The sequence below is a fragment of the Quercus suber genome, unplaced genomic scaffold (genome assembly GCF_002906115.3).
Source record: "Quercus suber isolate HL8 unplaced genomic scaffold, Cork oak 2.0 scaffold_88, whole genome shotgun sequence".
NCBI classification, from domain to species: domain Eukaryota; kingdom Viridiplantae; phylum Streptophyta; class Magnoliopsida; order Fagales; family Fagaceae; genus Quercus; species Quercus suber.
This window is the reverse complement of record NW_027069553.1, coordinates 276,439-299,868: the sequence shown is the minus strand read 5'-3', so window position 1 is coordinate 299,868 and position 23,430 is coordinate 276,439. Positions and strand designations below refer to the sequence as shown.

The 23,430-nt window shown below is 34.8% G+C and overlaps 1 protein-coding gene, 1 long non-coding RNA gene and 1 other non-coding gene across 3 annotated transcripts; 2 read left to right on the top strand and 1 right to left on the bottom strand.

Annotated features, from left to right (window-relative positions):
• Positions 1 to 2,931: 2,931 nt before the first annotated feature.
• LOC112013034 (pentatricopeptide repeat-containing protein At4g21300) lies at positions 2,932 to 6,363 on the bottom strand. The gene is given in 3 exon segments (XM_065774232.1): positions 2,932 to 4,006; positions 4,607 to 5,956; positions 5,959 to 6,363. Coding segments are annotated over 3 exon segments (2,409 nt in total). The 5' UTR covers positions 6,212 to 6,363; the 3' UTR covers positions 2,932 to 3,200.
• A 3,419-nt stretch (positions 6,364 to 9,782) lies between these two features.
• Positions 9,783 to 10,456, top strand: LOC112013015 (uncharacterized). Its single transcript, XR_010629261.1, has 2 exons — positions 9,783 to 10,088; positions 10,184 to 10,456. It is a non-coding gene; the product is annotated as an uncharacterized LOC112013015 (transcript).
• A 548-nt stretch (positions 10,457 to 11,004) lies between these two features.
• On the top strand, positions 11,005 to 16,999 carry LOC136067853 (uncharacterized). Its single transcript, XR_010629260.1, has 3 exons — positions 11,005 to 11,415; positions 15,960 to 16,053; positions 16,728 to 16,999. It is a non-coding gene; the product is annotated as an uncharacterized LOC136067853 (long non-coding RNA).
• The last annotated feature ends 6,431 nt before the right edge of the window (positions 17,000 to 23,430 follow it).

The following is a 23,430-nucleotide window of genomic DNA, read 5'->3' as shown; positions in this document are numbered from 1 at the left end:
ATCATACTAATATTTTTGTGAAGAAACACATCCACCAAGTGGAATTATTGCATATTTGAGATTGCTCCATATTGGTGCCCATTATCACCACCACACACTAACAGTGTCCTTAGCATGCTGGAAAGACTTTTCATACGTGCTTCTAACATCACATCAACAATCAAGCATCACCCACTCTCTAAAGATGATGAGTAACAATACCACTGATGTTGAGTAATTTCTAAAGATGATAATTTCTCTTATTTTATATAATTCAAGAATACATATTAAAGAAATAACTAGTACTGTTTGTTTATTTGATAACCATATCATTCTATAACACATGCCCAAAAAATTGGGGGTGCTTAAGGCATATGTGGGGTTTCCTTACAAGTAGAATTAATTCATTAGTTTTTTTTTTTTTTTTTTTTAACATTTTTTTTCACACTGAAATACTTTGTGCCAGAGTGAAGCAATTCCCAAAAAGTAGGAACCCTAACTACAAGTGTAGGACTGAATTTTTACAATGTCCTCATATTAATTTTGAGCAAAAAGAAGAAGTCCTTGTGTTGATAATTTTCATGAATTACATTAGACATTGTTAATGATTTGACTCTCAGCTTTTGAAAGCCATTTATCCTCACCGAAAAGTTAACACGTAAGATCGACTAGTTTTGTTAACACCTGACAACTTTGTCTATGCTAGTTTTATCCATGGCTCAGATTTTCAATAAGCAAATAATAACTGAATAAGGGTTTGGAAGTGTCAAGGATAGAAGAAGGTATGTTTTCCACAAACCTAAAATCAGTTTTGGACCTGTCAGAGGTCTACTTGTTACCTTAACATTTCTTTAAATATCCATTCCTAAACTCGCAATGAGTTCCACAGTAAAGACAAACTTGTAAACAAATTACATAAAGCTGAATAGAATTTTTATTTTCTACTCTTCCTTAAAATTTACTACTAGGAATTGTATAACCAACGGTCAACAAAATTTTAATGAACTTCAAAACTGTAGAAGAGAAGGATCAAAAGTTTCCAAGTTCTAACTGAAACTCAATATAAATTCAACAACAACTCAACAGACTGTAAACTAATTAGAACACTAATACTTTCAACAAATTTCCACATTTTGTACGTAGAAAGTATGCCTAATTTCAGAAGCCAATGGTAGCTCATGTGTGAACGAAACTCAAAACAAAAGGAACCAAAGCCCCAGCATGGACAAAGCCCAATTACCAAAATGAAGCATGTTTGACCATATGCAATCCATAATGAACCACAAATACATCATATGCAATCCTCTGAACTCCACCATCAAAATAAAAGGAAAAAATTATGTTGATTTTTGCTGAAAATTTGTTAACAATGGGAAATTGCTGAAGGCTAAGAGGCTATGGACGTTCATAAAGTTATAAGCAAGCTACAGTATTAAGAACCGATGAGACTGATAAGGCAATGAAAATTTAAGGAAAATGTGTTAGAACGAAGTGAATCTCTATAAGGTTATCCCTGTTTGACTTTTAAGACATTATAATTTATATAATATACTTCTGAATTAAGTGACAAGTATGGAAACTTCCAATGTGGTGGTAATATATAGCACACTAAATTGCATAAGCACATAATTGAGATACAATATGTATAGCTTCTTATTCTATTTTGGGGGGGGGGGGGGGGGGGGGAACGACACTAGATTAAGTCCATAAGATGGACAAAAATCAGTGGTGAAAATGCCCACTGGTAATATCACCAGTCTAATTAACTATTGCATAGCACTATAGTATCCAGAAAGATAATGGATGCTTTGCAAGACATCAGCCCATTGAATGAAAAATAGGGTGGGTTTTTTAGAAAGTAGCATTTGACTCCAAGCTTCTAGGAAAAGCATCAAATAAAGTTGTACAAGATTATAAGAACAATGCATTACCGCTGAAAAACAAGAGAGCATCAAAGAACCATGAATGAATGTAAAATCAAACCTCTAGAAGCAGATGATGTTGAAGGAAGTCAAGGGCTTTTGTCCCAACTTCACAGTAGGACCTTGCTTGAGATCTTGAGTAGAAGTTAAATTTACTCTCTATAAAATTTGAGCCTCTTCAGCAATTAGCAGGAGTTGATAGTAGAGTGTCAATATCTTTGGTCCATGTTGCATCATAGAGTAACAAGTGGGTGTACCTTGAGATAAGAAATGTGGAGAACAAAAGCAATCACAAGCCAAGAGATGGTAAAATTATTATTCCCAACAAATTGTCAGAGGGAGTAGCATTGCAAATTAGCTCACCGTAATTTGGCTTTCCAATTGAAACTTTGAAGCAAGCTCCATAAGAGTAAAGCCAAAGCTCATTAAGCCCATGGCCAATGAGCTTAAAGTAGTGACTAAACACTGCACCATTGATCTCAAAGAGGACCCTCAATGTTCACTAAGGAGCCACATCATAGATTGGTATACTCTTAAGTTTTGCAAACATTCTTTTTTGTTTAGTCATTATCTTATGGTTTCAACCATTAACAATCACCATGCCAAGTTGAATCTAATATTCATAAATGAGAAAAGGAAACGAAAGAAACAAAAAAGAACTGTCTCACCATCCTTAGGGGACAATCTCAGGTCTTAAAATGACAAATGACTATGCTGTATAAATTATTTAGGTCACAAAGTTCATAATGAATTTCATTTTTCATATCATTCAAAAGTACAGTGTTTTTGTTGAATTTCGATGTGATGTTTCCACCTTCTTGGGTGACCAAAGTCTTACCTTGGAACACTTTATTAAGAGAATCTGAACATTGCGCAGAAACAGCAGACTAATTCAATGGATCAAGATAAATTGTTTCATGTGTTCAGATAAGCATAAAATTCTTATTGGATATATTAAAAGTAATATATTATTTGTTTTCCATTAAATTGAGAACACAATATCATTTCAATTTGATACAGGTATATATAATTATGATCAATTTTTGTGTTTATAAAATAATTATATACTAGATTGACAAATACAGTGTAGATAACAAAATTTGAATTTCTTGTATCACAATCACAGTCTTCTTTTAATCATAGAAGCTCAAATATATCTCCGTCGATAAGATAACAAGGTAGAAGAGCATAATACAAAAAGCAGCAATGCCCTCACTTACCTTGGCAAGACACCAAACCGACGTTAGATATTAGTTACCGTTGACACTGATAATAAAAAATTGATATTTTTTCTGGTAATCACAATCCCATGGTTTGTGGGTGCATTGGAAGGTAAAGCTGAGGAACATAGCCCTCTTTTCTTAGCTCTAGAAGAAGATTATTCAGTAGTGAATAGATCTCAGCAGATTGTGGATGACTTCCATCTGCAGCAGAAAAAATATGGGTGATGTTATTGATGTCAATCCAGCTGTACCCAGGTACCTTCTGAACTTGTCTTTCTTTCATCAAACTCCGTATCTTATGCACACTCCCCCACTGTCCAGCATCAGCATGTATGTTTGAAAGCAACACATAGTAGCCAGAATTTTGTGGGTCTAAATCAAAAAGATGTCTAGAAGCTACTTCAGCAAGTTCAACATTGCCATGGACTCGACAAGAACCAAGCAATGTCCCCCAAACACCAGCATCTGGAGCGAATGGCATACTCTTTATAGTTTCAAATGCTTTATTCAACCGACCAGCGCGTCCAAACAAATCTACCATACATGCATAATGCTCCATCCGTGCTGGAATTCCATATTTCTCAGTCATGCAATGGAAGTAATGAGCTCCGTTGTCAACTTGGCCAGCATGAGCACAAGCAGAAATTATTGCAAGAAAGGTGACATGATCAGGTTGAATTCCATTTTCCAACATTTCATGGAATAGAGTGAGAGAGTCCTTGAGACGACCGTGGTTCCCATAAGCAGAAATTATGCTATTCCAAGAAACTTCATTCTTCCCTTGCATCATGTCAAACACAGAGCGAGCAGAATCCAAGTTTCCACATTTAGCATACATGTCTATCAGTGCACTCTCAGCAAAAAGATCAGAGCTGAATGCACCTTTAATCATGAAACCATGGATCTCTTTCCCATAATGGAGTGATGATAAGGCTGCACAAGCAGATAGTGCAGCTGAAATGCTCACACAATCAAACTTGGTTCCTCCCTTCCCCATTTGACGAAAAAGAACAACATTGCCATGGACTCGACAAGAACCAAGCAATGTCCCCCAAACACCAGCATCTGGAGCGAATGGCATACTCTTTATAGTTTCAAATGCTTTATTCAACCGACCAGCGCGTCCAAACAAATCTACCATACATGCATAATGCTCCATCCGTGCTGGAATTCCATATTTCTCAGTCATGCAATGGAAGTAATGAGCTCCGTTGTCAACTTGGCCAGCATGAGCACAAGCAGAAATTATTGCAAGAAAGGTGACATGATCAGGTTGAATTCCATTTTCCAACATTTCATGGAATAGAGTGAGAGAGTCCTTGAGACGACCGTGGTTCCCATAAGCAGAAATTATGCTATTCCAAGAAACTTCATTCTTCCCTTGCATCATGTCAAACACAGAGCGAGCAGAATCCAAGTTTCCACATTTAGCATACATGTCTATCAGTGCACTCTCAGCAAAAAGATCAGAGCTGAATGCACCTTTAATCATGAAACCATGGATCTCTTTCCCATAATGGAGTGATGATAAGGCTGCACAAGCAGATAGTGCAGCTGAAATGCTCACACAATCAAACTTGGTTCCTCCCTTCCCCATTTGACGAAAAAGACTGATGGCCTCTTCTGGTTTACCATTCTGGGAATAGCTTGTGATCATTGAGTTCCAAGACACACCATCCCTTTCTGACATCCTTTCAAAAGTATGATGAGCAAGATCCAACCTTCCACATTTAGCATACATGTCTGTAATCGCGCTTCCAACATGACACCTCCCATCAAGCCCATTCTTGAGTATATTACAATGCAATTCCTTCCCCAAGTTCAGGGCAGCCAAACCAGCACAAGCCGGCAGAACACTTGCCAGTGTTACAGAATTCGGTCTCATTTTCTCCTTCAGTAACCACCTGAAAGTGTCTAAAGCGTCACTATTCATTGCGTTAAGTGCAAGCCCTGAAATCATAGTCGTGCACACAACAACATCAGTTGTGCTGCTCTGGCTAAAAAGTTTGCATGCCATCTCCACTTTCCTGCACTTTAAGTATATATCAATAAGTGCACTCTTCAAGAATACATCCAAAGGCACACCATGTCTTACTATGTAACCATGAATTTCCTTACCTTGTTTGAAACATGCGGATTCAGTCACTGATGGAAGGAAACTTGCAAAGGTGATCGAATCTGGTTTGACACCAATAGATATCATCTCACGAAACAAATGTAAGGCCTCGCCCATACACCCATTTTGTACAAATCCGGAAATCATTCCATTCCAAGTTACCAAATCAGTTTGCGGCATCCTATCAAATAGCTCACATGCATCAAACAGTTTCTGGCATTTCGAATACATAGCTAACAATGTGTTAGCCACAGGAGAATCCAACTCCAACCCACACCTAATAACAAGTCCATGAAGCTGGGTCCCCAAAACAACCATTGCTTCTGAGGCACAAACAGACAATATACAAGCAAATGTCACTGAATTGGGCCTAATGTCACTATATCTCATTCCCAAAAACATCTGCAGGGCACTACTACTATCTTCTTTTTTTACATAACCATTAAGCATAATATTCCACATTACACAATCTTTATGAGGCATTTTATCGAACAAATACCGTGCATCTCCGATACAACCATTCTCTGCATACATTTTGATCAAAGAACTACCCACAAACACATCAAACTCAAAACCCGTCAACCGAATTGTTTGGTGAACTAACTTACCCAACCTTACATTATTCAAACCACCACAAGCCTTTATCACACAAGGAAAAGTATACTTATCAGGAGAAATACCACAACCCAACATCTTAAAGTAAAACAACAAGGATTGTTGCTATAAGTATATCCACTGACAATGACCTGGGCATGAACCTGTCTACCTTGTTGAAGGACAGAAGGGCCAGAACAAGCTTGCAAGATTGATTGTAACTGGGTTGGCGAAGCCTGTTGTTCAGCATTCGAGTAAAGCACATGTGAATGTTCAATGTGGTTACAGTTGGTAATGGTGTGTATGAAGTAGGGTGATGAGATTCGTGTAAAGCGTTTAGACATAGCTGAAAATAGAAGTTTGTGGGAGTAAGACATGTTCAGTGGAACAATAAAGCATTTTTGTTTGTGGGCTGTCTACTCGTCTTTGTTCTTCTGTCCAACTACCCAGAAAACATAAGCAAATGCGTAAATGGAAATGCATGTAATAACCAGCAACTAGCAAGTACCAATTATTCTTGTCATATTATAATTTTAAGTGAATTAGTTATTATCAATTGAAAAGAAAATCTATATATATATATATATATAGAGAGAGAGAGAGAGGGAGAGAGAGGGAGAGAGAGAGGAAAAATTGAAAGAAATTTCAATTAGAATTTAAAATTAGAATTCAATTTCGCACCATAGGAATAACTATTACATTATAATGCCTATTACAGTTTACCAAATATGCCCTTAGTGATTTAGCGACAAAAAAAAAAGTGATAAAATTTTATATGCAATATTACTAATTTCTAGTATTTTTTGTATTTAGGTTTAGAGAAAATTTTGCTACAAAATTAGCTGTGACCTAAGGTTACAATCTTACTTAATATCTTATAGCTACAAATCTACCATTAGATTACGTCTTCTTCTTATATCCTCATTGTTTGCAAAATTTCTAGAAAATTAAAGATTAATAGCTATGTCATCAATAAATTGTTTAAATTACAAGTTTTTGTAATTCAAAATTATGTATAAAATATAAACTAATAGATCATATAGTAAATAATATTTGATTGACACAAAATTTGATATATATATATATTAAGAGCGTAAAAAACATGCAATTTAATGATTAGATTTTCAAAATATGTAAAAATATTTATTTTATTGAGTAAGATTGTAGCCTTAAGCTACGACGAATTTTGTAACTAAATTTTGTCATAGTTTTATTAACACTATCATGTAACTAAGCTACTATTTATGATAATTTTTTTCTTCTAATTTTTAGTGAGATAGAACGTGTGGTGATTTTTATTGAATACATGTGATTAATTTTTTTTAAATTTTTATAGTTCATTAATATTAGATTCTTAGATATAGCAGCGCTCCAAAATCCCGCCGCAATAAATATATCATTTTGCGCAGATACTATAGCGGCGGTATAGAAAATTGCCGCAATATGTAAGTTATAGCGGCGTTGAGAAGTACTCCTTTTTGTGGTGCTTTTTCTTAGTTATAGCAGCAAATTGGATCGTCGCAATAGACCTTTAAATTTCCCAGCCCCAAAATTTCCCTCTGTTTTTTTTTGCTTTCCCACTTATTAGGTTTTCATACTCTCAAAATAACATTCCTTCTCACTCTCCCACTCTTTCCAAACTCTCACTTAACCAAGCTTCCGCCGTCAACTCCATCTCCGCCTCGCGTCCTCGCCGTCGCCACTCTTTTCAAGTCTGGCTCCTACCCCGGCCCAAGTTTTGCACTCGCATTCTCTCTCGCCGAAGGTTTTAATCCAAGCTAACCTGCTCACCGGAGACTAACCTACTCATTTCTGGTAAGTTTCATTCCAATGCTAGTTTCATTCTTTGCATTTTATCTTTCTTAACTTTCCTTCTTGGTGCTTCTTCTTCATCAGATCGATTTGTAAGCTATTTATTTATTTATTTTTAATTAATGAGTTCTGTTAGGTTCTAAGGTCTTAGGATTTTATATATTTAGAACTCTAATTTGTAATGTTGGCAAACCATGATCAAAACATTGTATTTAGTCTTATTTAGACTTGCTCATAGTTGGTTTAATATTGTAAAGTTGGAATCGAGTGGCTGCAGAAGTACTTGGGACTTTCGGCTTGGCTCGATCGATCGAAGAATAGACTCGATCGATCGAAAATCGCACAGGTTGAATTTTCTGCAGAATTTCCAACTCAGCCCTACTTCATTAAACGTTTAGGGTTTTATGTTTTTACCCTAGGTATATAAACAAAACCCTAGCCACGTTTTTAGAAGTTGTCCATATTGTATTGTTGCTCATACATTGCTGTTTTGTGTGAATCTCTTGTGAGATCTTTGAGGAGCTTTCCTTTACACAAAACTTAGGGTTTTCATGGTAGAGATGATTTCAACATCACGTGGTCGTGTCAGGAAGTTCTACTGGTGGGTAGCATTAGGAAGTCGAGCGGGGAGCTTGTAGTCCTTTTGTACGAACTTCAATTCTTTCATAGCGAATTCAGGTTAGCCTTGAGGATCGGTGGGTCAAATCCTCCCCAGGTTTTTACCGTGTGGTTTCCTGGGTGATCATATCTTGTGTTATTTATTTTCCGCTGCTTTATATTCTTGATATGATTGTTTGGATTGTTTTAACCTAGAATTGCATAATTTGACTAAGTAACAACTTGGCTAATTAATCTAGGCTACGCAATCTGTGTGTTTAAGGGATCTAAATTCCCATCAAGTTCCATTGTGAAAGGAATGTTCTTCTGGAGCTCCATGTAGAACCTTCCTAAAGCTAAAACCTTGCCGTAATAAACCTCTTCTTTCCATTCTAGGTACAAATTCTCTTTTATTTTGTTATGCTATTTTTTTTTTTGGTTTAAATTTTTTAATCTATATAGTGTAAGCTACTGAAGTGAGTTATTTATTATTATATATTGTGTTGTTAGCATGTATTATGTTTCTGTTAAGTTATCACAAGTTCAATGAATCTCAAAGAGAACAAGTCGTGTTAAAGAGGCTGAAGCAAGGTGAGATCGTCGCGTTGATTAGTGACGCTGGGACGCCCTCCATTAGTGATCCTGGTATGGAATTGGTGAGTGTGTTTTCTGTCCTAACAAAACCTTATTGTGTTGAAATACAGTTTATAGTTGTGGTGCATCATTTTTTTTCGGCTTGAATTGAGTTGAATTAAAATGTGGGAAGTCGTTCAACAGTAGTACATAAATATAGATATAGATAGGGTCAGAGTCTCTTGTTTAGTCTTAACATGAAGATTGATAATTATATCTTATAAGTTATTATTTCATAAAACGCGGATAGCGTAGAGTACTCATGTTTACAATAACTAGGCCAGTTTGGTAAGAATTTGGCTGATTTTTAAGCTAAAACTTATAGACCATCATCTGTCTTTCCTTCTTAGCAATGCTTAAAGGTTTCTCTTTCTTTCATTTTTGTTTTTTTTCTCCTTTCGGTAAGGATAATTTGAGAATGAGGGGGAGGGATGAGGCCTAAGTGCTTAATTCTAGCACCAAAAGGAGTAACCTGACTGCTAAAGTAGTTTAGGCACTTATAAACCATTTTCCATTTTCTCTCCTAGGCAGTGACCAAAGCATCTTACTCAGACTAGTTTGTGCATGAAATTGTCCAAGGCTTTTCAAAAGGGTAAACAATTCTAGATTATCTTTGGTCTTCACTACTTTGTTTAAATATTCTAAATATTTCTCTAAGTTATTGGAAGCATAGAGGTTTCTTTCTCTTCTTGATGTTCCTTTTCTTTAGAAATATGAAATTGATTTAAGTTATTTATATTCAAAAAAGGCTTCTCCATGTTCCATTATCCATGACAACATAGTGGGTGAAGCTTGTCTCTTGGAGAGACGAGTTCAATGCTTGAATTTGTCTTTTCAAAAGACAAGTTGAACAAAAGGCTATTTTGTAGTAACTTTAAGTTTAAAACAATGTTACTTTACTGAATAATGTTTAAAATAGCATTATTGATTAACAAAATGTCCTATAATTGTGCTATGCGTTGGTTGAAAGTATGTGATATAAGATCGTAATAATTGATTGGCCCATTACTAACTATTGTATATATTCTAAAAATTTTCATATGTTTATTGGATAGCCGTTCAGACTTGTAACACTGGTTGATTAATGAACAATACTTATAATGAGGTTCTAATTGTGGAATTCCCTATTGATTCATGAAGGTGAGAATGACGTATTCTTATGGAAATGGAAGATTGGATGATAGCAAGACATTGGCTGAACTTCGCTTTCAGGTAAAATGATATGCTTTTTAGGTTCCATGCATCTTAGATTTCTTAGTTATATTTCCAAATTGTCACTAAAAAACATATGTTTTTCTGAATTGCAGATTGGAGATTACTTGGATGTTGCTATTCTCTACAGAAGTTCTCTTCATTTGGCATATGGTTTAGGTTGCTCATAATCAGTTTGTCTTGGGAGGGTCTTGTAACACTGTTTACAGGATTTTTGATGTGAGTTTATGCCTCCTTATATGCGGGTACATATGTGGCTAGTTATGAAGTGTTAAAATGATGTGGATGGTAATACTCCTATGTAAAAATTGAAACCTTTTGCGAGTACGGGAAATATATAATATGTGATTGCTATACCATTATATATATATATATATATTTATTTATTTATTTATGGGTTTTTGTATTGTTACACCAGTGCTTTATTCTTGCAGTCCTCTGTTTGATAGTTGCTCTGCTTTGAACTGTTGATCAAGTGCACACTAATAACACTGGTAGAGATTGGTTATGTGTGAATAAATAAGGACAGAAGGTTGATAGATATCCATGGTGGTAGAGATTAGTTCATGTGAGAATAAATAAGGTCAGTAGTAGACTAGTAGGTTAATAGATATCAATGGTCATATTCAAATTTAATAAAAAAAAAAAAAAAAAAGAGAAGCATGGAGCTGATTTGAAGATGGAATTAAATAGAGGTGTAATCAATTTGGGTTGTAGTAGTTTGTTGTTTTATTTTTATCTTTTTGGCTAAGTGTAGTGAGGATTGTTTAAAAAAAAAAAAAAAAAAAGCCTCATGGCTTTGAGTATATTTTCAATGAATGATTAGATTAAATTTTCATATGTTCTTTTTGTAGCTACTTGACAGTTTGTTTTTGGACACAATTTCTTGATTATCACTTAAAAAAACATTTCACCTCATAGAATTGTATAGTGAAACCACTATTGTTGTTTGGCTTTTTAGTTTCTTAATGTTGAAACCATTATTGTTGGCCGTTTGTTTTATTTGTATTATTATCATTATTTTTTTTTTTGTTGATTTGCTTTTTAGTTGCTTAATTGTGATAGAAAGATCAATTGTAGTCACTAAACTTGATTTTACAATTAGTAGTTTGCTCTTGAATTGAACTAGGAGTTAGATTGTAATTCTTAGGAGTGAAGACCACTATAAGTAAAAAAATGATATATATGTTCACACTGGTTAACTTACATTTTTTGATAAGTAAAAAATGTAAGTTTTGACCATATTAGAGATTGATTCTTCTCAGGTTCACTTTTTCACATCTAATTTCATGTGATCAAAGTAAGTGAAGTTGGTGAAAGACTTAAGGTACCCTCTCTCTCTCTCTCTCTCTCTCTCTTTGTGGTGGGTTGTTGAATTGGGGCAAGCAGGAGGCTTGCATGGAGTAATAAGGTCGTTTTAGCTGATATTAGGAGTATTGACTGTTTTATGTAATATTGGATGATTCTTATTGAGTTGTTTTTATTTGATAAATTCATTTTAGGCTATTGCTAGTAATGATGTTATAGTTACCAAATGTATTGATAACTTCTCTACGCGTTTAAATTCATTGTTTTCTTAGGAACATAGCTGAAAATGAATGATTAAAGATGATTTGTTTCTTAAATTAAAGTGAAATTGTGTAAATGAAATGTGTGTTAACTTTTACTTTATGCTTTCATGAAATCACATTATAGGTATTTCTTGTAAGCCACTTTATAGCAATGGATAAGAGTTTGATGAAAATTACCAATTGAAGGTCACGAGAATATTTAGATAGAGTCCAACAGTTTCTGAATTTTGTATCTAACCATGCACACCCGGATGGAACGATTTCATGTCCGTCTAGAAAATGTGTGCATACAAATTCGTGGCCTATAGATGTCATACAGGCTCACTTAGTGTTAAAAAGAATTTGTAGGAGTTATAACTCTTGGGTTTTTAATGGGGAATCATCACCTGCATAGACTTCTACTGAAATTCCTAATAGTTATGTCAAAGAAAACTCGATAGAGTATGCTGATCTTCGTGACATGTTGCATGACATTTTCCCCGTACAAGATATAGCATCTGGGCCAATGGAAGATGCCTCTATTGTGCAACAACCCACAGAAGGTCCTGCAAAAGGTCCTAATGAAGATGCACTTTGGTTTATGAAATTGCTTGAATATGCTAATCAACCTTGTTATGAGGGTTGTAAGCATTTTAGCAAATTGTCAGCCAATGTGCATTTGTACCACATGAAGTGTCTTAATGGTTGGACCAACAAATCATTTACTATGTTGCTGCAATTTTTGCTTGATTTTCTTCTTTCAAATGCTAAGTTGTCAAAATATTGTTATGAGGCTAAGAAGATTATTAAGGATTTGGGCTTAAGCTATGAGAAGATTCATGCTTGTCCTAAAGATTGTAATTTATATTGGAAGGAGAATGCCAACCTTAAAACTTGTCCAAACTGTAACCTTTCAAGATGGGAAAGTAATGAGTCTAAAGGTTAACAGAGTACTAATGCTTCCTCCAATAAAAGAAAAAAGAAAGCTGTAAAGATCCTACAGTGGTTTCCCTTAAAGCCAAGATTGCAACGACTATTTATGTTTCTTGAAACAGCCAATCATATGAAGTGGCATGCCAATGGTCGTGTGAATGACGGGTTAATGAGGCATCTTGTTGATTCTGAAGCTTGGAAATTATTTGACTCTAAGTACATAGAGTTCTCATCCGAGCCTCGTAATGTGAGGCTTGGATTAGCAGTCGATGGATTCAACCCGTATGGGAATATGAGTAGTACTCATAGTACATAGCCTGTCATTTTGATCCTATACAATCTCCCTCCATGGATGTGCATGAAAAGGTCTTCTTTCATGCTATCATTATTGATTCCCGGTCCAATCTCCCATGGGAAAGATATAGACGTGTACTTACAACCCTTAGTAGAAGAACTGAAGGAGTTATGGGATGTTGAAGTAGAAACGTTTGATGTGTCTTCCAAAAAATATTCCAAATGCATGCTGCATTATTGTGGACCATAAATGATTTTCCTGCATATGGTGATATCTTGGGTTGGAGTACCAAAGGTGCTCTTGCATGTCCATCTTTTAACTATGATAGGCAGTCTTGTTGGTTAAGATATGGAAGGAAATTTAGTTACATTGAACATAGGCAATTCTTGGATAGTGATCATAAATTCCGTAAGCAAAAAAATTCATTTGATGGGCATTTTGATACGAGATCAGCTTCTATTATAGTATCCAAAGGGGAAATCATGTTACAAATGGATGCTGTAGCCAATCAAGTTTTTGGAAAGAAAACAATTAATTTGCCCAATAAAAGAAAAAGTGGAGAGGAAACCTTAACAATGTGGAAGAAGAGAAGTATATTTTTCATCTTACTTTATTGGGAGCATCATGTGTTGCATCACAATCTTGACGTAATGCATATTGAGAAGAATAGTGATCATAAATTCCGTAAGCAAAAAAATTCATTTGATGGGCATTTTGATACGAGATCAGCTTCTATTATAGTATCCAAAGGGGAAATCATGTTACAAATGGATGCTGTAGCCAATCAAGTTTTTGGAAAGAAAACAATTAATTTGCCCAATAAAAGAAAAAGTGGAGAGGAAACCTTAACAATGTGGAAGAAGAGAAGTATATTTTTCATCTTACTTTATTGGGAGCATCATGTGTTGCATCACAATCTTGACGTAATGCATATTGAGAAGAATGTAGTTGATAATATAATTAGCACATTGTTGAACTTGGATGGCAAGATAAAGGATAACTTGAAGGCATGTGAAGACTTAAAGGATATGGGAATAAGAAGTGAATTTCACTTGGAAAAGGTTGGGAATGATCAGACACGTATGCCACATGCCTGCTACCATATGAATGTTAGTGAAAAGGATGGTTTTCTGCAAGTTTTGAAGGATGTAAGAGTGCCAAATGGATATTCTTCAAATATCTCAGGTTGCGTTAAACTCAAAGAACACAAGATTAGTGGGATGAAGAGCCATGATAATCACATTTTATTGTAGCAACTTTTTCTGATAGCAATACGCGAATCTTTACTCCATGAAGTGAGTAGACATTCAATTGACTTATCTTGTTTCTTTAGGGAGATATGTTCCAAAGTACTAAATGTGGAGGAACTTGGAATTCTTGAGAAGAGAATTACAGTGATATTGTGTGAGTTGGAAAAGATATTCCCTCCCTATTTCTTTACAGTGATGGTTCATCTAGTTGTGCATTTGGCTAGCGAAGCCAAAGTTGCTAGCCCAGTTCATTATCGTTGGATGTATCCCATAAAGAGGTAACGCATATAGTAACTTGGTCAATTTGGTATTGTTTAACTTATCAACTTTCTGTTGTTGATCTTGAGTTTTCCAATAGGTACTTGTCAAGACTTAAGTCTTACGTGCATAATAAAACCTATCTAGAAGGCTCCATTGCATATGGGTATATAGCAGAGGAATGCTTAACATTTTGCTCACGCTATTTTAAATCTGTTGAAACTGCATTTAATCGGCTTGTAAGGAATGTCGAGGAATCCATGGGTGCGATGGTGAGCATTACATTAGATTCAAATTCATGGATCCAAGCACATTGTTATGTGTTATTCAATTGTGAAGAAATCACCCAATTTTACGAGTAAGTAATATGTCATTGTGTATCCTTTCATGGCATTCAAGTATAATATTCTAACTTAACACTAATATGTTTCTCTACATAGTGTATACATAGCAGAGATTAAGGCTGATTTCCCTTTTCATGTAATCAAGATGATGTTATTCAAAAGTAGCACATAGAAAAATTCTACAACTAGTTTAAGAACTATGTAAGTAAAGCATATATATAAAACTTTACTATCTATATATAAAACTTGGTTGTAACACTTTAGATAGATTAATTATAATAAACGTCATTGTCTATAATAGGCGATGTCAAAGGATGCATATAAGAAAAAGAAACTCTTTAATAAAGTCAAATGGCTTGCTTGATATCAAGATAGTGAAGCAAAACAGTTCAAGCTTTATTTTATAAATGGTTTGAAGTTTCACGCCAAAGACTCTGGCACAACTAGGAAAACTCAAAATAGTGGAGTTTGTGTTGTTATTAAAGGCGGTGCTACTTATTATGGTGTAATAATTGATATTATTGAGTTGAACTACTCTGACAAGTATTGATATGTACTATTAAAATGTCAATGGGTAGACGTTATTAGTGGAGAGGATGCAAAAAAGATGAGTTTGACTTTCCCCTTGTCAATTTTTCACGATTGATACACATGGGTGATCGATTGATTAATGAGCCTTATGTATTAGCATCTCAAGCTTTACAAGTGTTTCACGTGAAAAATGTGAGACATAAAGATTGGGCAGTGGTGGTCAAAACAAAACCTAGGGAGGTGTTTGATATTGGTATTAATGCTTCACATGATGATGATGATAATGAAGTGGGTACCTATCATGAGAATGTCCCTTATAATATAACTATTGATGATGCATGTGATGATGCAAATGACAGTCATGCTTGGGCTCAAGTTAATGAAGAATGAACCATTTACGATACACCATTGATCAGTGAGGATGAATTACTTGAATAAGACTTTATCGATAATGAAGAGTTTAACGATGATGTTTATAAGTCTAATGATGATGACTCCAATGATGATAAGTCTAGTGATAATGAGTGTAGCTAATACTTTTGTTATCACTCATTATATTTTGCCTTAATGATTAGAGTTTCAAAACCTCCCTCTGGTTAGTTTCTTCTTCTTAAAATTATATGTCAATGTTTGTGTGCTTTTTCTTAGAGAATTGCTAAGATTTAGCTTCCAAAAAGATTGCAGTTACTAACTTATTATCAAAACTTCAGGTTGGAGTAGGCATCTAGTATGTGGGAAACACTATCATTTTATAATAAAGCCATGCATGTGTTGTGGAGATGTCTTGCATTTGTCAGAATCCAAGTGAGGACCATTACTTTTTCTCCCTTTTTTTTTTTGGGTATAATTGAAATGTGTAGTAGCTCTTATGTGGGTGTCAGTATGCTATAATCTAGCTGAAGTTTGTTTAACTTCTCTTCAATTAAATTTCAGAGGTTTAATTCAATTATCAAGTGTTGTGACCCTAGCATATGCTGCCAAATGCACATTATGTGAAATTATGATAACTTAGTCCTCAACCATATTTTCTTAGATATACATCTTTAATTGACTTTGTCATGGAGAACTATTAGGCATTTTAACTCCCTTTCCAAGTATTGGTGCTTGCTCTAAAGTGATTTTTCTATGTAATTGAGTTAAATGATGTTGTTACGTTTTATAAATTAATTTTTGCAAGATTTAGTTGTGCATATATATATATATATAGAAACATCTATTAGGCATATATATATATATAGAAACATCTATTAGGCATATAGCTTGTCATTGATGCTTATTTCTTAGAACTGAAATTTGGTTTTCTTACCATTATGTATTTAGAAACATCTATTAGGCATATAGCTTGTCATTACTTTTATAATTTTTTTTGCTGTTGAGCCAACATGTTCAAGCTTTATGTTTCTTTTCCTTTCAATTACTAAGCTTTTATTTGGACTATGTAGTTTTGCCAAGGGGTATAATTTTGATTTGCTTTTTAGTTGATGGTTTCAGATGCTCGTTGATGATATTGGAGATGTGACAATTACTAATGATGGTGCTACAATACTGAAAAGTTGCTATAATTTTTTGATGGCTTTTTGTGTATAAAGAACTACATTTGAACAACCGCATTTTTTCTAAATGTTGAAGGATTTGTTTAAATACTTTGGAACTTTGACTGTGGTATTAGCTTGGAACTTTGATGATGGTTATAGACAATGTTATGTATTTGACAATATATTTCTATGTTAATATAATGTTAGTTTGGAGACATTTGTGATGTTATCTAGTTACATTTGTGGTATTGTCTTAGTGGAACTAAAATTATTACAGGTTATTTGTAATAGATATGTGGTTTTAGAACCTAGTAGGAAAAAAAAAAAAGAAAAAAAGGTGGAAATACCATTTTTGTCCCTACATTTTCACGCGATTCCCACTTTGGTCCCTAACTTTTTTTTTTCACCAATTTTAGTCCCTATTTTGGAAAACGTTTCTCGTTTTTGTCCTTACCGTCAGTGCCCTAACGACAAAGTCCTAGGTGGCAGACGGAAGCTGATGTGGCAATTAAAATATTATTAAAAAATATTATTTGGCTTTTTTTAAATGTCACGTCAGCATTTTAATTTTTTTTAAAAGCCATGTCAGAAAATTTTAAAAAATAAATTAAATTAAAAAAAACCTTAAATTTAATTTAATTAAAAATTTTAATTTAAAAAAATTTCTTAATGTTCTTAGTGTTCTTCAACTTGTTCTTCATTTTACAACTTGTTCTTCATATTCTTCCCAAATCAAACCCAGCAACCAAGAACTCAAACCCATCACAAGACCACAAACCCAGCAGCCCAAGAACTCAAACCCAAATCACTAGGACATAAATGAAAACAAGAAGAAAAAATTAAATTAAATGCTAACAGGAAGAATGAAGAAACCAAGAACTCAAATCTCTAGCAAATCAAGAACTCAAACCCAGCAAATCAAGAACTCCCAAATCAAACCCAGCAACCCAAGAACTCAAACCCAAATCTTCAGCAAATCAAACCCACAAACCCAGTAAACAAACCAATCTCCTACAAACCCATAAACCTATAATCAAACATTCATTTTACAACTTGTTCTTCATATTCTTCCCAAATCAAACCCAGCAACCAAGAACTCAAACCCATCACAAGACCACAAACCCAGCAGCCCAAGAACTCAAACCCAAATCACTAGGACATAAATGAAAACAAGAAGAAAAAATTAAATTAAATGCTAACAGGAAGAATGAAGAAACCAAGAACTCAAATCTCTAGCAAATCAAGAACTCAAACCCAGCAAATCAAGAACTCCCAAATCAAACCCAGCAACCCAAGAACTCAAACCCAAATCTTCAGCAAATCAAACCCACAAACCCAGTAAACAAACCAATCTCCAACAAACCCATAAACCTATAATCAAACCCAAATCCCAAAACCACCACCACTACCACCACCACCACCGACCAACAGATCCATTTTCAACACCCTAGAAAATTCAAAGCCCAGAAGGAGAAGGAGAACAAGAACAAATCTAGAAAATTCATACCACTATCACTATCAAACCTCCATACCAAACCATTAAGATCCATACCCTTCAGTTTTGAGAGACCCACGCAAGACCCAAGATCCATACCCTTCAGTTCTGCCAAGCCATAAACCCACCAGCTAAACCAACCTAACAACCACCTAAGCCAACCCAGCCACCATCGAATCCAACCCAGCCAACCCATCAAATCCAACCGACCCACAGCGAGCCAAGACCACCCATGGTAAGCCACGACCACCCTACCCACGGCGACCCATGAAGAGCCACGACCGCCTCACTCATGGCGAGCCATGACTACCCATTAGCAGACACCGGACCACGGCGATCTGAATCCCACCCACCTAAAGCCTTTATGCTAATCTGTGCCATTTCGATCTAAGGCCCAAAAGCCAATATTGAAAGAGAGAAGCTTTCAAGGTGAGAGGAAGAGAGGAGAGAGCATGCGAGAAAGAGAGAAACTCTGAAAGTGAGAGGAAGAGAGAGAGAGTGAGATTAAAAAATAATATTCTGGGTTTGTTATTATTTTGTTTTGGATTTGAATTTTTTGGGTTTTTGAATTTTCTTAGTTTTTATTTTTATTTCAGTTTTTTCCTTTTTTTTTTCTTTTCATTTTTTGTTTTTAAAAAATGACGTGGCATTTGTGGGTATTATTTTAATATTTTTAATTTATTCAGTTTGCCAGCTATGCAATTTCTGTCTCTGATGTAACGTCAGGGAAAAAAATGAGACGCATTTTCCAAAATAGGGACTAAAATCGGGGAAAAAAAAGTTAAGGACTAAAGTGGAAATCATGTGAAAATGTAGGGACGAAAATCGTATTTCCGTAATAAAAAAAAAAAAAAAAAAAAACCTATAGCGGCGGGCAAAAACCGCCATTGAAGGACTAAAAATACAATATAATTAAAGACCTATTGCGGCGTTTATAACTTGCCGCTAAAGCTTCACATATATAGCAGCGGGCGTAACCGTCGCTAAAAGGTGCATAGGGTCTGTTGTTTAATAAGCCCTATAGTGGCGCTTATCGCCCATTGCTAAAGATTGTAGTGTTTGAGATTAGCCAAAATAGAAGGTTGAAAACTAGGTAATATTTTGAAAAAAAGAGATAATGAATCTAATTGATAGATTTTAACAATATAATAAATAAATTTTAAAGAGTGGGTCTGTGAAACGTTATAATCTAATTTATTAAATATTATTTTATGTAATAAAATTAGGAACCTTTTTATTTATGTAATAAGAGGCCTTAATCCCCCCCGCGCTCCCCAAAAAAAAAAGCCTTGGCCATGAGTATTAATAGAAAAATTAGACAAAACTCGAGCTCGAATTTTCTGACTCAAAGTAAAAACGGGTCGATAATTTAGCTTTATTTACACGCATAATACCTCTATAATTTATTTTGAAACTCCCGACTGAAGTGAGTGAGAATTTCTTGTACTCAATTCATTAGCATTTAGCACGAGTAAATTGCTGCCATGTCCAATGTACGTTTTTTTTTAACATGCTAGTCTTGCCATTTTGTTTTGTTTTTGTTTTTTTTTTTTTTTTTTTTTTTTTTTTTTACTAAAGCTTCACATATATAGCAGCGGGCGTAACCGTCGCTAAAAGGTGCATAGGGTCTGTTGTTTAATAAGCCCTATAGTGGCGCTTATCGCCCATTGCTAAAGATTGTAGTGTTTGAGATTAGCCAAAATAGAAGGTTGAAAACTAGGTAATATTTTGAAAAAATGAGATAATGAATCTAATTGATAGATTTTAACAATATAATAAATAAATTTTAAAGAGTGGGTCTGTGAAACGTTATAATCTAATTTATTAAATATTATTTTATGTAATAAAATTAGGAACCTTTTTATTTATGTAATAAGAGGCCTTAATCCCCCCCGCGCTCCCCAAAAAAAAAAGCCTTGGCCATGAGTATTAATAGAAAAATTAGACAAAACTCGAGCTTGAATTTTCTGACTCAAAGTAAAAACGGGTCGATAATTTAGCTTTATTTACACGCATAATACCTCTATAATTTATTTTGAAACTCCCGACTGAAGTGAGTGAGAATTTCTTGTACTCAATTCATTAGCATTTAGCACGAGTAAATTGCTGCCATGTCCAATGTACGTTTTTTTTTAACATGCTAGTCTTGCCATTTTGTTTTGTTTTTGTTTTTTTGTTTTTTTTTTCTTCATGTTTTTGCATGTGAACCCGTCTTCCGTAAGGGGTGTTTGCTAGATCATACAATTCTTTTAATTTCATTTAGGACCATACTAAATTAATAAGTAGTTTTTTCAATTCACATATTAATCTAGTTTTGATTCTGTGTCATTGTCGAGCATTTTAGGTGTTTGTACTAGAGGGGTATGTGGAGAATTTGGTCAAGATGATCTCAATGTCGTGCTTTTGTATAATGTACATGGACAACAAGTTCATGGCCTCACGATTAAACTGGGATTCGAGTGAGATCTTCATTTAAGTAATTCATTGCTTGATATGTACGCTAAGAATGGGGACATGGATAGTGCTGAGAAGGTGTTTGCTAATTTGTTGAAAGTCAGTGTTGTTTCTTGCTAATTTATTTCTTGTATTGACTAGTTCTAAAACACTTTTAATAAGGTCACATTGTTCTATATGTGACTCCAGTTTGTTCGATATAACATTAAGCGTCAACAGAAATCAAATTTATGACCAAAAAACGCCATTATAGGACAATGACATACTGTGGCCACTCATGGTATGTATATTGGTCCCATGATTATATCTAACAGACAGCTTATCACCGTCACCTTCTGTTTTCTCCAGGCGCATCACAGTTCATTACCAAACCAATTTGGTCTCGTTTGACATGCCCCTTGGGGGATCTTTTAGGTCTTTAGAAATGTCCATTTATTTGATGAGCAAAGCCTATGCGCCTTACAAAATTTAGAATTGAATTCTTGAACATTTGCTTGCTTTAAAATCTTCCTCTAGTTACATTTTTTTTTAATGATTCTAATGAGTCGATCTTCACAATATAGCCTCTTAGCATGAAGGATAGCATATTTTTTATTCCACAAAATATAGAGTTATATAGTTGCCCACCAACCTAATATTAAATAGGAATTTCATTTGATGCTCATAGTTTGTCCTTTCCTGAATTTGCTGACTTCCTGTGGTATTTGATTTATGTTAAGCACTTCGGAGATGAATTACTTGAGCTAATTCTTATGGTGGCGTGGTGCTTGTGGTTTAGCTGTAACGAAAGTTGCCAAGGTCGAGCTTGGATTCAGAGTTCAGCATTAGTCCAGAAGGTCAAGTTCTTGTTGGAGGGGTTTCAAATTGCCAACCTTAAGTTGTCACATTCCTCGCCTAGGGAGGACATCACGTGGATTCCTCCAGCTCCCCCATGGTACAAGCTTAATGCCAATGGTGCTACTTTCTCCATAACCTATAGCTCTGGTGTTGGAATAGTTATTAGGGATAGCGCAGGGAGGGTCACGGCGGCCATGAGCATGAAGATACCTTGCCCACTGGGTCCATTGGAAAGTGAAGCAAAGGCAATGGAGGAGGGGGTGCTTTTTGCATGGGACGTGGGAGTTCGAGATGTACTGTTTGAGTGTGACTCCTTGATTGTAACCGAAGCCTTGAACGGGACTAATGAGGCTCCAACAACTATAAGTAACATCATTGATGGCATTCGACTTCGAATGAATGATTTCAGAGACACAAATGTAGTACATGTTAGAAGACAAGAGAATCGTCCAGCACATCTCTTAGCACAATGTGCTAAGAACGTTGATGATTATGTTACATGGATGGAGGAAAATCTTATTATCATTGAATCAGCGTTATTTCAAGATGTATTACCTTTATCTTCTTCTTAATAAATTTCTAAGTTTCTTATCCAAAAAAAAAAAAAAAAAACCATGCTACCACATTAAATAACCAACCGAAGGATTAAAATGAAAGGTCAAATTTTTAAGTAGGTTTATGGTAATGCCATTTTTTCACTCTTCAAACTACCACATTCATATTATGTAACAAGATAAAAAATTAAAGTGAAAAATAATGAAACTCAAGTTATAACAGACACTCTTATATATGGGTCGTGGAACCTATAAAGGACATGCAATGAATTAAGACCTACTCATTATACCAAAGATAAAAGGACATGCAACAAATTAAGACCTACTCACTATACCAAAGACCAACCAATGGGGTTAAAAGGATATACTACTCTGACAATCAATTTATATTGATAAGGGTTGAATACAGATTTTTACTAAGTTTTTATTGGAAAGCTCATGCCTTAGTCTAAGCCTGATGTTGGTATTTATGCAGGCACTCCTATAAGTGTGTGTGTGTATTTATAGAATTTTCCATCCCAAAATTCAAGTGTTAGGTTATACACCCCTTACCGAGGTAAGGGAGGAGTTTGAATGACATTTGTGTTGCAAAGTAGTCCCTTTGTAATAGCATTTGATGTGATTGATAGTAGGTGTTAATAGTGGGGATTTACTAGGTACGAAAATCTACATTAGCTGTTAAATCGAAAAAGGAAGGGTAGTGGCTTGTTTTTTGTCCCTAAGAATTGAGGAGTATGAGAGGGAATGAAAAAAAATTGACATGATTTACATAAGTTTTCACAAGGTTATATTGAACAAAAGTATTTTTTTTTTATTTAAAAAAAAAAAACAAATGAAGTTACTGTGATGGTTTAAAATTTGCTACCCCACAAATCATTACATTTGTTACATTTATGCTCAAACCACCACAATTGAAATCTCGAAAATGCGTCAAAAACACAAGAGCTTTTTTAGACCCCCAATTAAAAAATTATGGCTAGATTGCTTTTACTCTAATTTATCTATGTGCGGAAACAAAAGTAAATGAAGCGCAATCAACCGATACTACTTTAGTGCATAAACATGAATAACAAACAGTAAAATTAAAGCACAAGAGAAAAGGAAGAGAGATGCAAGCATAAGATAACACGGTGATGTGTTATCGAAGAAGAAATCGAAGAACTCGGCGAAAAACCTCTCTACCACTTTCCAAGCGTTAAATCGATCCACTAGACAATCAGTTGGGATACACAAATAGCAAAAGACCCTCTAAGCCTAATCTACCCAATGTACTAAGCCCTTTAAGCTCTTACTTCAACAAGGCTTT